General features: G+C 36.9%; 1 protein-coding gene across 1 annotated transcript; it reads right to left on the minus strand.

Annotated features, from left to right (window-relative positions):
* Window positions 1-16,587: 16,587 nt before the first annotated feature.
* On the minus strand, window positions 16,588-16,920 carry LOC126083041 (60S ribosomal protein L35a-like). The gene has a single exon (XM_049896359.1). The coding sequence runs from the start codon at window positions 16,918-16,920 to the stop codon at window positions 16,588-16,590; it is 333 nt and encodes a 110-aa protein (XP_049752316.1).
* Window positions 16,921-21,239: the final 4,319 nt, after the last annotated feature.

The raw sequence follows: 21,239 nt of genomic DNA on the forward strand, positions 1-21,239 counted from the left end.
GCTAGTCATTTTCTATCCAAAACAAATCAAACTCATTGCCGTTGAGTTGATTCCAACTCATAGTGACCCTATAGGACAGAGTAGAACTGCCCCATAGGATTTCCAAGGCTGTAATCTTTCTAGGGGCAGACTGCCACATCTTTCTTCTGTGGAGCAGCTGGTGGGTTCGAACAGCTAGTTAGCAGCCCAGCGCTTTAACCTCTGTGTCATCAGAGATGCTCATTTTCTATAAACCATTGCGGTAGAGTTGATTCTGACCCATCGCGACCCTATAGGACAGGGTAGAACCACCCCACAGGGTTTCAAGGGAGCAGCTGGAAGACTTGAACTGCCAACCTTTTGATTAGCAGCTGAGATTTTAACCACTGCGCCACCAGGGCTCTATATGTATGTTAAATATCCATAAAAATAATCATATATATATTCAATATATGTATATGGATATAAAAATATCCATATGAATATTTAATATCCATAAAAAAGATTAAAATCACTCAAGAGGATAGTAAAATTTTTGTACCATTGTATAACTTGAAATAATTTATGAGGAAAATTTATTCAGGTATATTTGTAAAATATAATTTATATCTTTAATAATGTATAAATAAAATTATTGCTTTATGCATATCTATGTAAGAGAGTTCACAAAATTTCTTCCCTTATTAGCAAAGTCTTCCTGATAGGGCAGGAATTGCCTACAGATAACACTCATTTTAATAATTCTATGTTGAAGGTTTCTCAAAAGCGTAACCAAAAAGTACAACTTAGCATTCTCAGAGGTGGCTGTTACCTACAATCATTAACATATCTTCTTCAAGAGACATTTCAATAATGATGTATGCCAAAATCAACTGGAGTTTTACTCAACTGCCTTTACGTTTCCAAGGATATAATTTCCTACAAATATGAAAGGTGTGATACAAATGCCCTTATTGTCTGAATTTTATATGTCAATTACAAGCTAAACCTATATCATGTTTGATATTATGGAACAGATATACTCTGTTGTCTTATTAAAAATTAACTTCATTAGTTTCACCACAACACAAATGAACTTATGTTTACTTATATTCTGCAGCAGTTATTATTATAATCCAGGTTCATATTTTTAGCAACTATTATTGAATGCATTTAACTATAGAAGTTAACAAATAAATAATGTCTAAAAAATTGCGTTAGCAATCATTGGTTATTTCTTATCATTTCCATTTCCATAGTTACATATTTTACTTTCAACTATCTAAAGCTCTAACTTCTAGCTTTCGTACAGGAAACCAATTTTGATAAGTCTTGACAGGTAATAAAATAAATTTTACTTTCAATAACTCATTGCCTGTATTCATTGGCATCTAATAGAACTCGTAAAAAATTAATATATAAAATTGTCATTCATGTCCAAAGAACTTTTTTCAGTGGTATAAATCTTTAACTTTCTAAACCATGCCTTCAGAATCCCTTGGAAACCTACCAAAGGCTACATCAAATTACTATATTACTATAATCTACCTAAAAACATAAGTATTTTGATAGAAAATATCACATAATTTCCACTTCAACATTATGGCAAATTACCAAGTGAATTATGTCAATTTACTACTAAAAGCTGGACACTATTAAACAGAGGTTATAAAAAGAAAAATCTCTGAAATTTCATATATTCATTATAATCTTACCAGAAGCTCACAGGTTAGAAACTCAAGAAAAAGTTCTCCACCCTGAGACCTAGAAAAATATAACCAAAAAAATTACCTATTAGTACTTGTACTGAATTTTAATTCAATCATCATAAAATGTTAAATCATGATTCAATATTATAAGAAAATGTATGAGTAATTAGTGTACATATAATTTGAAAAACAGTTTTGACTACAATATTCCCCTGAAATAGCATTACCATTTATTCAGCTCACATCGAATCATTGTGATTTCAGATTAATTATTCTAAGTTTGCCTCTTTAATGAAGGGAAGACAAACAAGTACAAACAGACAAAAAGAAAAATCGGATCTAACCTACATGCCTCTGGTCTTTATTGCCTCCTTTGGGACTCTGGGTACTAGACACATTTGCAAATCTAATGCATTTGTAAATATTATTTTAGAGAACCTTCTCAGTTACATTCACATGACATTGTTAAACATACATACATATATATATATACACATGTGGCCATCATAATGTGATACTAGTTTTATCTCTGCTTTATCCGTGTTAATCACAGGATAACACAAAACTCTTCCATAATTATAAGTGATCTATATCATAATTTTTAAAGGCTGTATGTTGTTTTTATTAGGTGCCGTCTTGTCAATTTAGACTCATAGACGTCCCATGTGACAGAGTAGAACTGCCCTACAGGGTTTTCTAGGCTATAATCTTTACAGGAGCAGATTGCCTTTCAGTTACCAGTTGAATGCTTAACCGTGAAACCACCAGGGTTCCTTAAGGACCGCGTACCCAAACTAACACCCATTACTTTCGAGTTGATTCCAACTCACAGTGACCCTATCGGACAGGCTAGAACTGCCCCGTAGGGTTTTCGAAGCTGTAAATCTTTACGGAAACAGATTGCCATGTCTTTCTCCCACAGAGCTGCTGGTGGGTTGAACTACTGACCTTTTGGTTAGCTGCTGAGCGCTTTAACCACTGTGTCACCAGGGCTCCTAAAGGCTGCATCAAAACCAAAAACCCATTGCCATCAAGTTGATTTCGACTCATAGTGACCCCATAAGACAAAGTGGAACTGCCCCATACGGTTTCCAAGGAGCGTCTGGTGGATTTGAACAGCCGACCGTTTGGTTAGCAGCCCTAACTCTTAACCACTACACCAGTAGGGTTTCCAAAGGCTGCATAGTACTCCATAATTCAGTATGCATCTTAAATTGTTGAATTAAATGTTTCATTGACAATTAACACTCTGTGACACTGGTTATTATTACCGTCTTTAAATCAAGCCATTTTGGCACCATTGCATGCAATCATGTTTAGTAACTTAGTGCACCTTTACCAAGAATTTTTATCCTTTTGATGCAGTGGTACTTTACTAATCAACACGCATTTATTACGCCCTTAAATTTGCTTACTGCTGGGTAAGTACTCCTGTATAGGAACAAAAGAAACAAACTGAAGATTTAACTCCTGCCCTCAATGAAGAAATTATTAGTGTGTGCAACCTCATTAGAAAACTCAAGACCAGCAGCGTAATTGCTGTAGAAGTTCAGAGAAGAGAGAAACTGCAATATTCTGAACACACTATGTCATTGCCTTCATGGATGGTGCTGCTTTGGAGGGCAACCTTTGTTCAGGGATCTACGTATTAAATTATTTCAACTAGTTACTAATACAATTGAAGGAAACATCACATGATATACTTTATCTAACAAAGGAATGGTATTATTTAAGTTTTAATAGGGATTATAATGGGTGGAAGTGGACACAATGAAGTAAGCCTCCTGAGGGCAGAAGTAAGTTTTTGTAATTTCCTGCTGATGAAATGTTAGAGAAAATAAAAAAACACTATCATCAAGGTGGAAACCCTGGTGGCATAGTGGTTAAGGGCTACAGCTGCTAACCAAGAGCTCAGCAGTTTGAATCCACCAGGTGCTCCTTGGAAACCCTATGGGACAGTTCTACTCTGTCCTATAGGGCTGCTATGAGTCAGAATCAACTCGACGGCAATGGGTAATGCGTATCATCGAGGTAAACAATCATATTTCAAATTTCTTGTATCTATCCTGCAAATTGAAATGTATATGTGGTATGAAACCTTCAATAATGAAGGCTCAGACCAGCTTGGCTAAAGCCATGAGTTAGTTAGTGGCAGAGAGGTAGAACTTGCAGCCAGAGTCTCTGATTCTCAGTCCACTGTGTTTCCCTTCATTTATTAGCCATTGCTCCAGGTTCTCTCCTCCCCTACCTCCTGCACCCCAAATTGGCAGGCGCTGTTCACTAGCCTTGTGTGGATACTCTCTACTGCTCAGTCCATTTATAAAACCTAGTGCACAGAGATTAACCTTGAGGACCTACCAGGCTCATTCTTCTACTCCAGCATTTTGCTTTCATTTTCCCTGCAGAAAACTTCAGGTCTACTCCTCACTGATATTTGATAAAGGGGATACTTTTTCCAAGAGCTAATGTGATTTGAATGCTTATACCTCAAAAAGTCAATCAAGGAATCACAGTGATCTTCCTCCCTGCTCTCCCTTCTTCTCAAAGGTGCATCAAGTTAAATTTTGTCCAAAGGTCAAAATGTGGGGTGTTAGAATCAAAATTTGGCTGAAGCTGAAGCTGAGGCTGAAGTCAAATATCACCATCGCCATCACAGAATGAATTTCTTGGACACAGGAATAAGCCTGAAATTTTATTAAAATTTTAATGGTCACCATTTTATTATTAAAAATTAAAAGTCAAGCTTCAAGGTTTTGACATTATAACGCAGGAAAAATAATCTCTTCTGCACAATCAGATGCCAGATTACTCCTGCAGGCACTACGTTGCACATTTGCAATATTAAATTGACATTCTTAACTGAATAATACAATTTCGATATAAAAGACACATAAGTGGATTTATGTCCTCTGGTTACATCAAGAATGCTTATCTATATTTCACAGTGAATATTCAGCTGTGAACAATAAATCCACAAGGCATCACTTGTTTGTTTTACTGATGACGTTACACTGGTTAGATATGATGAAAATCCAGATTGCAAACCACTGCTCATGTTTAAGTTCAGGGATTCCAGAAATAATACTGAAACAGGCATTTGCTAGTTGGCCTGTCAAGGCCAAAGTCAAGCCAGAGAGGTGATTTTAGCCATATACAAAGGTCAAGAAGAAATCTGATTCACTCCTTCTTTAATCTCCCTTTTCCAGAGACTTGTGGTGCCTGCCCAGGAAGAGATACCAAGTACTAAGATTCATTTAAAGAAGAACGGATCAATTTTAACATAGCGTGGATAAGATAACTATTTTTAGGGGAGAGGTTTGTGATGAAGGACCTGTTATTAAACTGTCAATGACTTTGGCATTGGGTTAAAGCTTTATCTTTGGTGCATTTCAGGAAATTTTATTCTACATGATAAGATTTTAGCTAAATGAATTTGATCAGATATACTTCTCTCATTTGTACTAGTTATCTTTGGAGGAAGAACCATTCAAAAATCACTTACCCTCAGCCAAGTAAGCAAAGCTTCAGCAGAAATATTGAAAAGTCTAGAATTTTAATATCCTAAACCTATCACTTTTTTAAACCTATCATGTCAGTGGAGGAATGCTTCAGAGTTATAATGTTTATATGACTGTCAACTTACTACAGAAAATATTAGGAAGCTATACTTCAGTTAGTGGTTAAGAGCTCAGCTGCTAACCAAAAGGTCAGCAGTTCAAATCCCCAGCCATTCATTGGAAACCCTATGGGGCAGTTCTACTCTGTCCTATAGTGTCACTATGAGTTGGAACCAACTCGATGGCACCTAACAACAACAACACTTGAATCAGTAGTTTCTATCGATTAATAAATTAGTAGTTTCTATAGATTAATAAATGCCACTGTGAATACATTTGGTGGTTAAGAGCTTGGCTGCTAACCAAAAAAGGTTGGCAGTTCAAGTTCACCAGCTGCCCCTTGGAAACCCTATGGAGCACTTCTACTCTGTCTTATAGGGTTGCTATGGGTTGGAATCAACTTAAAGGCAATGGGCTTGGTTTGGTTTTGAAACAAAATTTGGAGAAATTAATGGATTTGGTATTTCAAATGATGATTTCTCTGATGTTAAAAAGAATTAGAGTACTTTACATCTGCTTGGTTCAACTTTGCTGTGGAGCTGGATTTTTTTGGAGGGAGAGAGGTCTGGAATGCTAAATATCATTTTAAAATCATTATATAATTTTATAGACTGTGTTGGTTTTAGGGAAATAATATTTAATCAACACTGGACTAATAATATTGTGCCAGGATTTCTACTTTTTATCTCATATATCTTCATTTAATACTCACAAAAGTCCCATGTGTTAGAGATTATATTCCATGTTTTCAGATAAGAGATTGGAAGTTAACAGTTGTCTGAATAAACTGCAAACAATTCTTACAACTAATACATTGTGGAATCAAAATTCAAACTTAGTCTTAGTAAAATTCAGAATTCCAATTAAGTCATATTCCACCCTAAACCCATTGCTGTCAAGGCAACTTTGACTCATAGCTGCCCTATAAAAAAAAAAAAAAAAAGCCCTATAGGACAGAGAAAACTGCCCCTTAGAGTTTCCAAGGAGTGGCTGGTGGATTTGAACTGCTGATCTTTTGGCTAGCAGATGAGCTCTTAACCACTATGCCACCAGGGCTCCATATTCCAGCACAGGATTATCTTGATAGCCATCATTTACTGAGTTCTTAATGTATGTCAGGCACTGCTCTAAGGATTGTGTACGTATTAACTCATTTAAGTCTTAAAAGTCTTACAACTACATTCTCACATGAGAAATGAACAAACCTGAGCTATGATGAGATTGCCCTTCATGTACAGGCTTTTAACCCACAGAGACTGGCTGCAAAGACTGTGCTCATAACTATCACACAGTCCTGCCTCTATATAATCTTTGATTGTTATACGGTGTTCTTGCAGGTACTATTTCAATGAGCATATATTCACTATTCTTTTCAAGTTTAGTGATAATGTATTTACACATTCATTATATTTCTAATATTGCCTAGGTTGGTTCTGTTGTTGTCTTCTGTTAGGTGTCTTCCAGTGGATTTCAATTGATAGTAACCCATGTGACAGAGTAGAATTGCCCCATAGGGTTTTATTGTCTGTAATCTTTCCAGGAGCAGATCACCAGGTCTTCCTCCCATGAAGCTGCTGGGTGGGTCTGAACTACCAAACTTTTGGTTCAAAGCTGAGTGCTTTGCCATTTGCACCAGCAAGGCTCCTTCGATTGATCCTAGGTAATAATAACAATCATAGTCAACATTTATTGAATACCTACTGTGTGCTAGAGAATGTGTCAAGTGCTTTATGTTCATCTCATTTAATCCCCATAGCAATCCTTCCATTTATTATGAAGATCTTTATTAAATAGATAAGAAAATTGACTGGAAAGGCTAAATAAATGTGCCCAAGGATAGAGAGCCAGCGATATAGATGAGCTTCAAACACAAACTCAGCTACTGTAGAGTAAGAGGAAGCATAAAGATCCAGGTCTAACAAGGAGAAAATGTGAAAGAAACGAGGGGCTTCCCTTCTTCCTGTTAGAAAACAACTTATAATTTCACTTTCATAAAGCAGACATATGACTATGCCCTTGTTTCTAATAAATCTATGAGAATAGCAAATAAATTAAAAAACTTTAAGAGTTTTATAACGCCAATATATTATTATTAATTTTAGATTGCGACAGCCCCAGCACCTAGCTCATTAAATGCTAAATTGAAACTATGTATCATTTATCAGACTTGCCAATTTCTAGAGCTTTCTGTCAATAAATTTTAGAATATATAATCTTTTCCTAAGTATGTAAATTTTATGTAATATATGCATAATTTTGGTGTAGGTTATCAGAAATGTTTTCTTAGAAAACCATATAGCCTTGCATCCATTTAGGAAAATACAAATAATGCTTAAAAAAAATTTGAATTCTTACTTCTTTTAAGACTGTCAAATGTGTTATCTCAGAAACATAATACTTATCAAAATTGTAGGCAAAAAGTTAAAAGTAAAATGTAGACTGTTTTAGTGAAATCCTAATACTGTCCCTTGATAAATGACTGATGAACGCCTAAATGCACCAATAAAGAAGTAGTTCCTAGACAGACCCTTGGAAAGAAAAACACCCTCTATTTAGCTGTAAGATTTCTCAGCCTTAGTGATAGCCAAATCTTCTCAATGTCTTATTCAATGACTAGACCGTTTCTTTCAAAGCAGATCTTCAACTCTGGTCAAAGTGGAGGGACAAGCAATAATAGGTGGTGGGACTATCAGCTTATCCCATGATTACTTAATCTATGTAAATCTACTGTGTAAGCTATAAAGTGCTTAATAATGTTAGTTCAATAATTAATCTATTTATTCAACCAATATTTATTGAATAACTATGTTCCAGCCCCTACTATACTAGAAAGTGAGGCTAAAGTGAAAAAAAAAAAAAAAAGTGAAGACAAAGACAAATATGGTCTACTTTCATAGATTTTATATTCCAGTTACTAATATTATATTTAATATTTGTATAGTTTAATTGCTACTCTTAGAAGCTACTAGATATTCTGCCATTGCATCTATCATCTCTGGTAAGGATTGCACTTTAGGTGTTCCAAAATGTGGCTTTTTGTTGTCAGGTGCTGTTGAGCCACCCCCAACTCATAGAGACATATGTGTAACAGAACAAGAGGTTGCCTGATCTTGTGCCATCCTCACAGTTGTTTCTATATTTTAGGCTATTGTTGCAGCCACTGTGTCAACCCATCTGGTTGAGAGTCTTCTTTTTCACTGACCTTCTAATTTACCAGGAATTGGTCCCTCCTGATAACATGTCCAAAGTAAGTGAGTTGAAGTCTCACCGTCCACACTTCTAAGAAGCATTCTGGCTGTACTTCCTCCAAGACAGATTTGTTTATTCTTCTGTCAGTTCATGGTACATTCAATATTCCTCACCATACCATACAAATGTGTCAATTTTTCTTTGGTCTTTCTTTTTAATTGTCTACCTTTCCCATGAATATGAGGTGATTGAAAAGACCATGGCTTGGGTCAACTGCTCCTTAGTAATTGAAGTAGTTTATATAAGCTTTAAATTAGTTTAAGTGGGTCTAACATTAAGGTAGCAATTTCTAGTTATTTACCATTATCCATCTCTCTGTGTTTTTAGCAATAGAACCCCTGATTTTTGCTAGGTTTATGGTCACCTGGAATGAGATTATGATGATCAGTCCCCACCGCGTGGTTAAGTTCTGGCAAACACACACACGTGAAAGTAGAGCGTCATCCAGGGCAGGGAGCATGCCCATCTTGATCCTTTCCTCCCATTAATTTCTGGATAGAATGCAGAATTAATTCCTCAGATGCTGCAGCTCCAGTAGATATTTTATAACAAGCCATCACCCTCCCCCCTCACTGACCCTCCATCCCTACAGCAGAGTAATAGGATAGAAGGAACCTCGAGCCTAGACATGGAATGTCAGCACAGGCCTCTTAAACTTGAGAGAGAAATTAATTTTAAAAAGGTAGAAAGTAGATGAGTGGCTGCCAGGAGCTGAGGGATGGAGGGAATGGGGAGTAATAGCTAAGGGGTACAGCATTTCTTTTTGGGTAATGAAAAAAAATGTTCTAAAATTACATAGTGGTGGTGGTTTTCTAAACCCAAATACACTAAGAAACTTTTGCTACATACATATTTGTCACAATAAAAACAAAAAAAAACAAACATTGAATCATGCATTTTAAAATAGTATACCAAAAAAAGTGAATTTTATATTACTTGAATTATAGCTCATTAAGGCTATCTGTTATTTATTTAAAAAAAAAACAAAAACCTTGTAGCTTATATCACTCTATTAGTTTAATTTTATTGCTTAAATAATTTGGATATGTTTTACTGTGCTAGAAAATTAATTACGTAGCCTACTGTTCTGGCGATTCAAATTTGTCTGAATTTACTAACTTTCTACTATGTATTAACATACTAGTACATATTATGAAAAATTTAAAAAATATAAAAAAAGGATAATCTCTTTCTTCCATAGCCTAAAATCAAGTGGGAAGATGGCCTATTCGTGAATTAACTAAACACAAAAACATTAAACTGCCAGAGCTTCTGTTAGGATTTCATTATATAATTGAATGTTATTTGAAAAGTACTACACAATAAAATGTATGGTTAACAAAAACAAAACAGTTGTTAATAAGCATTACATACTAGAATTTGTGTTTTGGTCTATTGGCAGTTGTGCCTTTTGTTGTTGTAACCAAAGGCATATATCTGTCTTTAAATTGTGCTCACCCAAAAAAAAAAAAAAATCAAAAATTCAAAATAAATTTTATCCTCATTGGAGCCCTGGCGGTGCAGTGGTTAAGCATTCAGGAGCTAACCAAAAGGGCGGCAGTTGGAACCAGCCAGCCACTCCTTGGAAACCCTATGGGGCAGTTCTACTCTGTCCTATGGGGTTGCTATGAGTCAGAATCAACTTGATGGCAATAGGGTTATAAAGACATAAAATGTAAATAATGATTAGAACAAATTTTGGTGTCAGTGAGATAGAAAAATCGTGAAACAATCCTGTTATGGAGTACAGCTTTATGACTTCTCGTCCAAAACATGTAGATCCTATGTTTGATGTTTTTGACTCTTAGAACTACTTTGAAAAATGCCTCCCCAAATATTTCAAAACATTATCATTTTATAAACATGTTTTGATGTATTACAAGATTGACAACAATAACTTCAAACTATAAGAGTGATTACAAAGAGATCAGCCAACCCAAAGTATTTTTCATAAGTGAACCACATGTGTAACCAGTTTGCATAATTTTGCTACTTGATATTTCAGCTACACTAATTAGTAAACCCCCACATGTCTGTCAGTTTGTCCTACTGTGAAGGCCTGCATGTTGCTATGATGCTGGAAGCTATGCCACTGGTATTCAGATATCAGCAGGGTCACTCATGTAGGACAGGTTTCAGCTGAGCTTCCACACTAAGATAGACTAGGAAGAAGGACTCAGCAGTCTACTTTGGAAAATAATTAGCCAGTGAAAACCTTATGAATAGCAGTGGGACAGTGTCTGATATAGTGCCACAAGATGAGCCCCCCAGGTTGGAAGGCACTGAAAAGACGACTGGGGAAAAGCTGCCTCCTCAAAGTAGAGTTAACCTTAATGATGTGGATGGAGTCAAGCTTTTGGGGGCCTTCATTTGCTGATGTGGTAAGACTCAAAATGAGAAGAAACAGCTGCAAACATCCATTAACAATTGGAATCTGGAATGTACAAAGTATGAATCTAGGAAAATTAGAAATCCACAAAAATGAAATGGAACACATAAACATCCATATCTTAGGCGTTAGTGAGCTGAAATGGACTGGTACTGGCCATTTTGAATCAGACAATCATATAGTCTCCTATGCCGGGAATGACAACGTGAAGAGGAATGGCATTGCATTCATGGTCAAAAAGAACATTGCTAGATCTATCCTGAAGTACAGTGTTGTCAGTAATAGGATGATATCCATACGCCTACAAGGAAGACCAGTTAAAACGACTATTATTCAAATTTGCACACCAACCACTAATGCCAAAAATGAAGAAACTGAAGAATGTTACCAGCTTCTGCAGTCTGAAATTGATCAAACATGCAAACAGGATGCATTGATAATTACTGGTGATTAGAATGCAAAAGCTGGAAACAAAGAAGAAGGATTGATAATTGGAAAATATGGCCTTGGTGATAGAAACAATGACAGAGATCGAGATAAAATTTTGCAAGACCAATGATTTCATTGTAAATACCTTTTTTCACTAACATAAACACTGATTATACACATGGACCTTGACCAGATAGAATACACAGGAATCAAATTGACTACATCTGTGGAAAGAGTCAATGGAAAAGCTCAATATCATCAATCAGAACAAGGCCAGGGGCCATCTGTGGAACAGACCATCAGTTGCTCATACGCAAGTTCAAGTTGAAACTGAAGAAAATCAGAGCAAGTCCACGAGAGCCAAAGTACCACCTTGAATATATCCCACCTGAATTTAGAGACCATCTCAAGAACAGATTTGATGGGTTGAAGTCCAGACGAGTTGTGGAATGACACCAAGGACATCATACATGAAGAAAGTAAGAGGTCATTGAAAAGACGGGAAAGAAAGAAAAGACCAAGATGGATGTCAGAGGAGACTCTGAAACTTGCTTTCAAAAGTCGAGCAGCCAAAACAAAAGGAAGAATTGATGAAGTAAAAGAACTGAACAGAATATTTCAAAGTGCAGCTCCAGAAGACAAAGTAAAGTATTATAATGACATGCGCAGAGAGCTGGAGGTAGAAAACCAAAAGGGAAGAACATGCTCCACATTTCTCAAACTGAAAGAATTAAAGAAAAAATTCAAGCCTTGATTTGGAATACTGAAGGATTCTACCGGGAAAATATTTAACAACGCAGGAAGCATCAAAAGAAGATGGAAGGATATACAGAGTCACTACACCAAAAAGAAAGGGTCGACGGTCAGCCATTTCAGGAGGTAACATATGATCAGGAACCGATAGTACTGAAGGAAGAAGTCCAAGCTGCACTGAATGCACTGGCGAAAAATAAGGCTTCAAGAATTGACAGAATATCAGTTGAGATGTTTCCACAAACGTATGCAGTGCTGGAAGTGCTCACTTGTCTACGCCAAGAAATTTGGAAGACAGCTACCTGGCCAACTGACTGGAAGAGATCCATATTTGTGCCTACTCCCAAGAAAGGTGATCCAACTGAATGTGGAAATTATAGAACAATATCATTACTATCACACACATGCAAAATTTTGCTGAAGATCATTCAAGAGCAGCTGCAGCAGTATATCTACAGGGAACTGTCAGAAATTCAGGCCAGATTTAGAAAAGGAGGTGGAACCAGGGATATCATTGTTAATGTCAGATCCTGGCTGAAAGGGGCTTTACCTGTGTTTTATTGACTATGCAAAGTCATTCAACTGTGTGGGTCATAACAGATTATGGATAACATAGCGAAGAATGTGAATTCCAGAACACTTAATTGTGCTCGTGAGGAACCTGTACATAGATCAAGGGGCAGTTGTTTGGACAGAACAAGGGGATACTGAGTGGTTTAAAGTCAGGAACTATGTACATCAGGGTTGTATTCTTTCACCATACTTATTCAATCTGTATGCTGAGCAAATAATCCGAGAAGCTGGACTATATGAAGAAGAATGGGATATCAGGATTGGTGGAAGACTCATGAACAACCTGCGTTATGCAGATGACACAACCTTGCTTGCTGAAAGTGAAGAGGACTTGAAGCACTTACTGATGAAGACCAAATACCACAGCCATCAGTATGGATTGCACCTCAACATAAAGAAAAGAAAAATCCTTGCAACTGGACCAATAAGTCACATCATGATAAGCGGAGAAAAGATGGAAGTTGTCATGGATTTCATTTTACTTGGATCCACAATCAACAGCCATGAAAGCAGCAGTCAAGAAATCAAAAGATGTATCACACTGAGCAAATCTGCTCCAAAAGACCTCTTTAAAGTGCTGTGAAGCAAAGACGTACCTTGATGACTAAGATGTGCCCTGACCCAAGCCATGGTATTTTCAATCACATTGTATGCATGTGAAAGCTGGACAATGAATAAGGAAGACCGAAGAAGAATTGACACCTTTAAATTGGGGTGTTGGTGAAGAATATTGAATATACCACGGACTGCCAAAAGAAAGAACAAATCTGTCTTGAAAGTAGTACAACCAGAATGCTCCTTAGAAGCAAGGATGGTGAGACTGCATCTTACATACTTTGTACATGTTCTCAGGAGCAATCAGTTCCTGGAGAAGAACATCATGCTTCGTAAAGTACAAGGTGAGCAGGAAAGAGGAAGACCCTCAATGAGATGGATTGACACAGTGGCTGCAACAATGGGCTCAAGCGTAGCAACGATTGTGAGGATGGCACAGAACCAGGCAGTGTTTCGTTCTGTTGTGCATAGGATCGCTATGAGTTGGAACCAACTCAATGGTACCTAACAACAACAACAACGTGTGTCAGAGTAGAACAGTGCTCCACAGGGTTTTCAATGACTGAATTTTTGGAAGTAGATCACCAGGCCACTCTTCCCAGGTACCACTCAGTGAACTGAAACCACCAAGGTTTCCATTAGCAGGCAAGTGCTTAACATTTTGTGCCACCCAGGGACTACTCTACCTCAATTAGATGATGTTTCATAAAACCCTCGCAAGTATGTAAGCTTTGGAGAAGAAAGCTGCCAAACTGAAACGCTTACTTCCATTATAATTTTCTTCATTTTTGTTGTTGTCTGTTTGTTTGTTTTGCTACACAGCCTCACAACTAGCCCTGCATGTGGCCCATGTTTATTATTATTATTACTATTGTTATTTCTCCACAATTTGCTACTCGTTACACTAATAACCACTAAAGTAAAATACACAAATCAATGCAGGAATATATTTTTATGATCCTCTCCTCTTTCTTACATGTTGCATATCTAAAATTGGCCCCAAACACATGGCTTCAATTATCATCTCTATGTGGAATATTTCAGACTCAATATTTCTAGGCCTGACTACACTCCTCATTTCGAGTCCTACTTTCTCAACTTCTTGCTAGATATGTCTGCCTACACACTGCACAGTTACCTAAAATTTAAACTGTCCAGTACAAAGTGCCCAAATCTACTCCATTCCCTAGGTCTTACTTTCTGTTACTGACACTTCTAACAAGTTAATCAACCAAACCCGAAACGTTAGTCACCACTGACTCTTCCTCTTCTCTAAGTCACTTCAATCACTTGCCAAGGCCAGCGATTCTACGTCTTGAATCTGTGTGAAAAAATGAAGACCTCACAAACAGAGGCTATTTATTCTGAGCTGGCTACAGCAGTGGAGTCAGCCACCATCTTTTGCCTCTGGCAGAGACTCAAAAGCAGGTAAGGCAGTAGGATAGATTTATACAGAAAAAAAAGGGAAAGATTCTAATATGCTCTGATTCAAGACTGTTGGCACGGGGAAGGAGGAGGTGAGTTAAATAGAAGTAGGGCATCCTGTGTGAGTGGTCTAGCATCTTCTGATTGGTCCTGAGTTGGAAGTGACAGTAATAGGCAATTGGAACACTGACAAAAATTAGGGAAGCTAGAAGTCACCAAGTTTCTGACACTGTGGGGCCAATGGCTGCAGAGGTTGTAGTTTCCTTCTTGACTGGTTATTGCAGAGGTCATGGGTCAGAGTTCTATTGTCATATATGGTTTGGCCATGGTCCATTTGAATACTTGGTCTCTCATATGTCACTTTTCTTTCTCCCTTTCCGATCACAGAGTCACTCCTCAACTCAGCTAAAAGTTAAATTCTATACTAACCAACCCACTGCCGTCGAGTTGATTCCAACTACATTACTTAATTTGTGATGGAAGATTATCCATCGCCTCACCCCCCCAACACAAACCAAAAAAAGTACATTATTTGAAAAGTACATAGGTTCAATGAATATTCATTAATACAATAAAAATCTAACACAATTAACATAATGGGAATTAATATGTAGTCATTATTAGTAATAGTAAAATTATAATTTTTATGAGTTGTTTTATCAAACCATTCATTTTATTTTTATTAAAAATATTTTATTGAAAATGCTTATGCCTTCCAGCTGTCAATTACTCAATATGCAATTCTATAATTTAATTAATCCAAGGAGACATCAGTATTTCTCATAATTCTATGAGATAAAATGGTTTTCTTTCAACTAGGTAAATACCAGAATTTTTTAAATATAAAAAACACATGAACACTTGCATATTTCTTGCCCACATCTACTACATAGGCTGGACATTGGTAAGTGAGAGGGATTTAGTTAGATAAATATGTAGGTTTTTACCTCTAAGGCAAGTATTTACTTTCACATGTGTCTGTGAAAAATAGAGGGAAAAAGAGCTATATCTGGAACACAGAATTTCTGTAATTTCTGATCTCACTGGCATAACATATTTCCCCCCAACTTTTCCAGTGTTTAAAGAAACATTTAGCTAGCCCGCCTTATCAATTAGCAAGTATTTACTGAATGTCTAAGAAGTCCTGGTTATGCAACTGTTAATTGCTCAGCTACTAACCAAAAGGTTGGCGGTTCAAACCTACCAGCAGCTCCACTGGAGAAAGACCTGGTGATCTGCTCCTTTAAAGATTACAGCCAAGAAATCCTTGTGGGCCAGTTCTGTTACAGGGGGTCTGTAACAGTCGACCTTATCCTCCTTATTTAGCAAGTTCACCCTCAAATCTAAATTTTATACTTGGGAGGAGGTTTCCTTACTACAGTAACTGTTTGATCATTCAAGCCCTGATTATCAAATTCATCTCACTAGTTAAAGGTAAAAGACTAAGGAAGCCATCCCCTGTAGTACAGAAACACTTAGAAATGAGCCCCAGAAGCTATTTTTCTATGTCATATTTATGAAGGTAGACAATTATACTGTATCTACTATCAATCCTCTACCTCTTATTGACAGAAGGAAAAGAGAAAACAGATACACAGACCTGACTTAGGGGAGCTGCAATGAGATATGTTTTGAATATTTTGATCATCAGCATCATCATCACACGTTGATATTTAATTAATTTTTAATACTAGCCAGCACTTTTCTACCCATTTTGTATGCATTATATCAGTTACCGTGAGGGGTAAGAAGGATTCATATATATCCCTTTTAAGAAACTGAACCTTACAAAATCAAAACCAGTTGCCCGTGAGTGGATTCTGACTCATGAAGACCCTACGGATGTGACAGTAAAACTGTGCAAGAGTTTTATCTTCTCTTTTCTTTCTTTATTTTAACAAATCCACAATTTAGTTACCGTTCAATGAGTTTAAATCTTCAAGGGGTACAGCATCATATGGATTCTGTGTCCAATGGCCTTAGCGGGAAAGTTGCTTCTGAATTTGACACACAGCATGCCGCTGTTTCCACAGGTGCAAGTTACCTTTCCCCATATTACTCTGGTTTTGTTAGGTTTTCCACAAGCAGCCACTGTATTGTTCTTTGCTTTGTACACACAAGCACATCTCTTGCCTAAACAGAATTCCGTTTCATTTTGGGCATAAACACCTCCAATTTTAAGAAGAGCTGTGTGCATCCTCCGGTCTGGGAGATTCTGTTTATAGCCTGCAAAAATAGCTTTGGACCACATCCTTCCAGACATATTTGCCATTTAGAAGTCCTGTTCCTGCTGGACTGCTTGAGTCATGAACAGACTGTACATGAACAGAGTACAGTAGATGAACAGAGTGTACCTATTTCACTCTGCTCTGGCCAGGATGCAACTCCCACTATGGGAACACCAATTCCCCGGGTGTCAGGGGACCGGCACCATCAGTCCAACATCTCTGCCATAGGATTGTCTTCACTCCATAGGATTGTCAATGACTGATTTTTCAGAAGTAGATCTTCAGGCCTTCCTTCCAAGGCATCTCTGGGTAGACTTCAACCTTCAACTTTCTGGTTAACAGACTAGTATATTAACTGTTTGTACCACCAGGGACTCCAGTGGGCTAAACACATTACAGCAATTATTTACTATGGGGGTATATATGATGTTTCTACTTTTTAAGCCACATTTATGAATTGCTGCAAATCTGTTCTATAGTCTATTTTTTCACAGGTCAATATATCACAAATATTTCACTATGTTCTGCTAGAATATAAGCTCTGCAAGGGCTTTTTTTCAGACAGTAGGTGCTCAGTAAATGTAACATACTTCTCAAGAACTCTACCTGTGACGTAATATTTAACTGTGAAAAAGCAGGTCGCAAGGGGTACTTACAGTATCACCCCAAATTTTAATTTTGTGTATGAACATTAGAAAAAGATTAGTTTTTTCTTAGAAAGAATTAATCTGTATTTTTATTTTTATTATACTTCTATCTCATCTTTTTGATAATGAACATGAATTGCTTCAAATAAAGAGAAAGATAAAACCTATCTATATCAACAAATGCATCCCAGAGTAGGTTCAGTTATACAACAGTTGCCAGATATATTAGATATTTAAACTGTTTTGATTCTTGTAATCAAAGTTTAGTAAATTTAGAGTGGATATAAACTATTAGAGCAAAACTGAATTTAACTGTAGATAACAAAATATACTTTTATAAAATCTGATTTCTAAGAAATCCAATTGAGACTTCTGTAGAGTTGGTGACCTCTTGAAGTTCTGATTATAAATAGTTTGTAGGAAACAGGTCTTTAATCTAGAAAAATGGTTTTTGCATTTAACCTTTACCATGCGAGTAGCAGTGATGATGAAAAACGTGATGCATTGTACTAACATAAAATATTAGTTTGAATATCATGGAAAGCTGGGGCTAGATTGGTTTATTAATATTGCTCATTTGATATTTGACATACCTCCTTCTATTTAACATCCCATTTTTTCCTTTTTTACTAATTTTATCAAATATGTGGATCTCCATTCCTCTATTTCTTGTCCACCTGTCTTTTCCTGTCCATTTTCACTCCTGAACTGAAAATATTTTCTCTACAGTCATAAATGACATATCCTTTCCCCACAAACCAATGACTTTTTCACTGTCCTTATTTCTGGACCTCTTTGCTATATTTGACACTGTCAACTTGCTCAGACTTATAAAATTATTTCCTACTTTAGTTTTTGCTAACGTACTGTACTTTTGTTCTTGAGTGGTTCTCTAAGCATGCGATCTTTATCTCTGTAATCATTATGTTGAATAATCATGACTCAAGGGATATCATCCAAAGGAAACATTGTTTTCTTTCCTTCCCCTTTACCTGTTAGCAGTCAAGAGCATTAAGCATTTGTACCACCCCAGGCTGGGTGGATGCAGCACCAGAAGTGCTCACTCGTCTATGCCAAGAAATATGGAAGACAGCTTCCTGGCCAACCAACTGGAAGAGATCCATATTTATGCCTATTCCAGAGAAAGGCGATCCAGCCAAATGTGGGATTTATTTATCAAACAATATCTTTAATATCACACACAAGCAAAATTTTGCTGAAGATCATTCAAAAGCAGCTGCAGCAGTATATCGACAGGGAACTGCCAGAAACTCAGGCCAGATTCAGAAAATGATGTGGAACCAGAGATATCATTCCTGATTTCAGATGAATCCTGGCTGAAAGCAGAGAATACCAGAAAGATGTTTATCTGCATTTTATTGACTATGCAAAGGCATTTGACTATGTGGATCATAACAAATTATGGATAACATTGAGAAGAATGGGAATCCCCGAACACTTAATTGTGCTCATGAGGACCCTGTACATAGATCAAGAGGCAGTTGTTCAGACAGAACAAGGGGATACTGAGTTGTTTAAAGTCAGGAAAGGTGTGTGTCAGGGTTGTATCCTTTCACCACACTTATTCAATCTGTATGCCGAGCAAATAATCCTAGAAGCTGGACTATATGAAGGAGAACGGGGCATCAGGATTGGAGGAAGACTCATGAACAACCTGCATTATGCAGATGACACAACCTTGCTTGCTGAAAGTGAAGAGGACTTGAAGCACTTACTAATGAAGATCAAAGACCACAGCCTTCAGTATGGACTACACCTCAACATAAAGAAAACAGAAATCCTCACAACTGGACCAATGAGCAACATCATGAAAAAAGGAGAAAAGATTGAAGTTGTGAAGGATTTCATTTTACTTGGATCCACAAACAATCTCCATGGAAGAAGCAGTCCAGAAATCAAAAGATGCATTGCACTCGGCAAATCTGCAAAGGACCTCTTTATAATGTTGAAAAGCAAAGATGTCACCTTGAAGACTAAGGTGTGCCTGACCCAAGCCATGGTATTTTCAATCACATCATATGCATGTGAAAGCTGGACAATGAATAAGGAAGACCAGAGAAGAATTGATGCCTTTGAATTGTGGTGTTACTAAAAGAACAAACAAATCTGTCTTGGAGGAAGTACAACCAGAATGCTCCTTAGAAGCAAGGATGGCGAGACTGTGTCTTACATACTTTGGACATGTTGTCAGGAGGGATCAGTCCCTGGTGATGGACATCATGCTTGGTAAAGTATAGGGTGAGTGGAAAAGAGGAAGACCTTAAATGAGGTTGCTAACAATGGGCTCCAGCATAGCAGTGATTGTAAGGATGGTGCAGGACCAGGCAGTATTTCGTTCTGATGTGCATAGGGTCGCTATGAGTCGGAACCGACTTGATGGCAGCTAACAACAATATATATAATACACACATACACATATACAGGCATGCACCGCATAATAGGCAATGCCCGATGGCATATACGTTCATGGTCCCATAAGGTTATAATACAGTTCTGAAATTCTGATGGGAGAATGGGATGCAGCGGACATAACCAGACGTAGTGAACGTAACAGCTTCCCGCGTGGAATACGTGCATCTCATGTCTCTTTTATACAAAGAGATTGCACTGCAAGTCGTATAATGGTACAGTAAATGTATAACCTATAATATATATGTCTCGATAGTCATAATAAATGCCTATATTCCTGGATTATGTATGTACTGTACAGTATTTTCTATGGTCCTTGGATTATGAACATCCTGCTGAGGTACAGCCTTTAGGTATAAACCAACCCTTCTAAAAAGCCTATCATATTAAAAATTCAAGTTACATACAATGGTTTGTAATAACAAATGGATGCTACTTTGCTAGGTGTACTTTGCTAGGTTATTATTATTGCAGTATTATATTAAAGATTTCTTAGTATATCTGCAAGTGTTTTTTAATGCGTAGACAGTACACTATATACTATATGCTAAGGCAGACACTAGACTAACCGATATTAGATATCAACCGTACTTAACTGTTCGGATTTATGTACAAATTTGACTTAAAAAACAGACTTAGAAATGGAACTTGTTCATAATCTGGGCACTGCCTATATATAATACGTTGTTCGCAGAATATCCAAATCACATAAAGTCCTATTTTATTGAACATATCATGAGTGTCAAGGGACACATGACTTGCATACACGTACACAAATATGCCGTAATTTAGATAGAGATTAGAAGGATATGGACTAGCTCACACAAACCAAAAAACCAAACCCATTGCTGTCAAGTTGATTATGATTCATAGTTACCCTATAAGATAGAGTAGAACTGCCCCATAGGGTTTCCAAGGAGTGGCTGGTGGATTTGAACTGCTGGTCTTTGGTTAGGAACCTGGGCTCTTAACCACTGCACCACCAGGGCTCCAGCTCAAACAATAAAGTCTTTAATATTTAACCACATTTTAGACTGCATTACTTCAGCTTTTTATTTGTCATTGTATCATCTGAAAGAAAACTAGCAATCAATCATTTCTTCTATATCTTACTAGTTTTAGAAAAATAAGACTAACTTCACAAATGATACATGAGATGATGGTTATGAGTTAAAATATTTCTGTGTAACAACATAATGATGGAATTCTCTAAATTAAAGGACTTTTCTTTTATAAAGAAGACAATGGAAAATACATGTTATGTTATCATCCCTCCA

The sequence above is a fragment of the Elephas maximus genome, chromosome 9, assembly GCF_024166365.1.
Source record: "Elephas maximus indicus isolate mEleMax1 chromosome 9, mEleMax1 primary haplotype, whole genome shotgun sequence".
In the NCBI taxonomy this organism is placed as follows: Eukaryota; Metazoa; Chordata; class Mammalia; order Proboscidea; family Elephantidae; genus Elephas; species Elephas maximus.

What these genes read in the sequence shown, in the direction of transcription:
- LOC126083041 (XM_049896359.1), bottom strand. Translation starts at nt 16,920, where the DNA reads ATGTCTGGAAGGATGTGGTCCAAAGCTATTTTTGCAGGCTATAAACAG.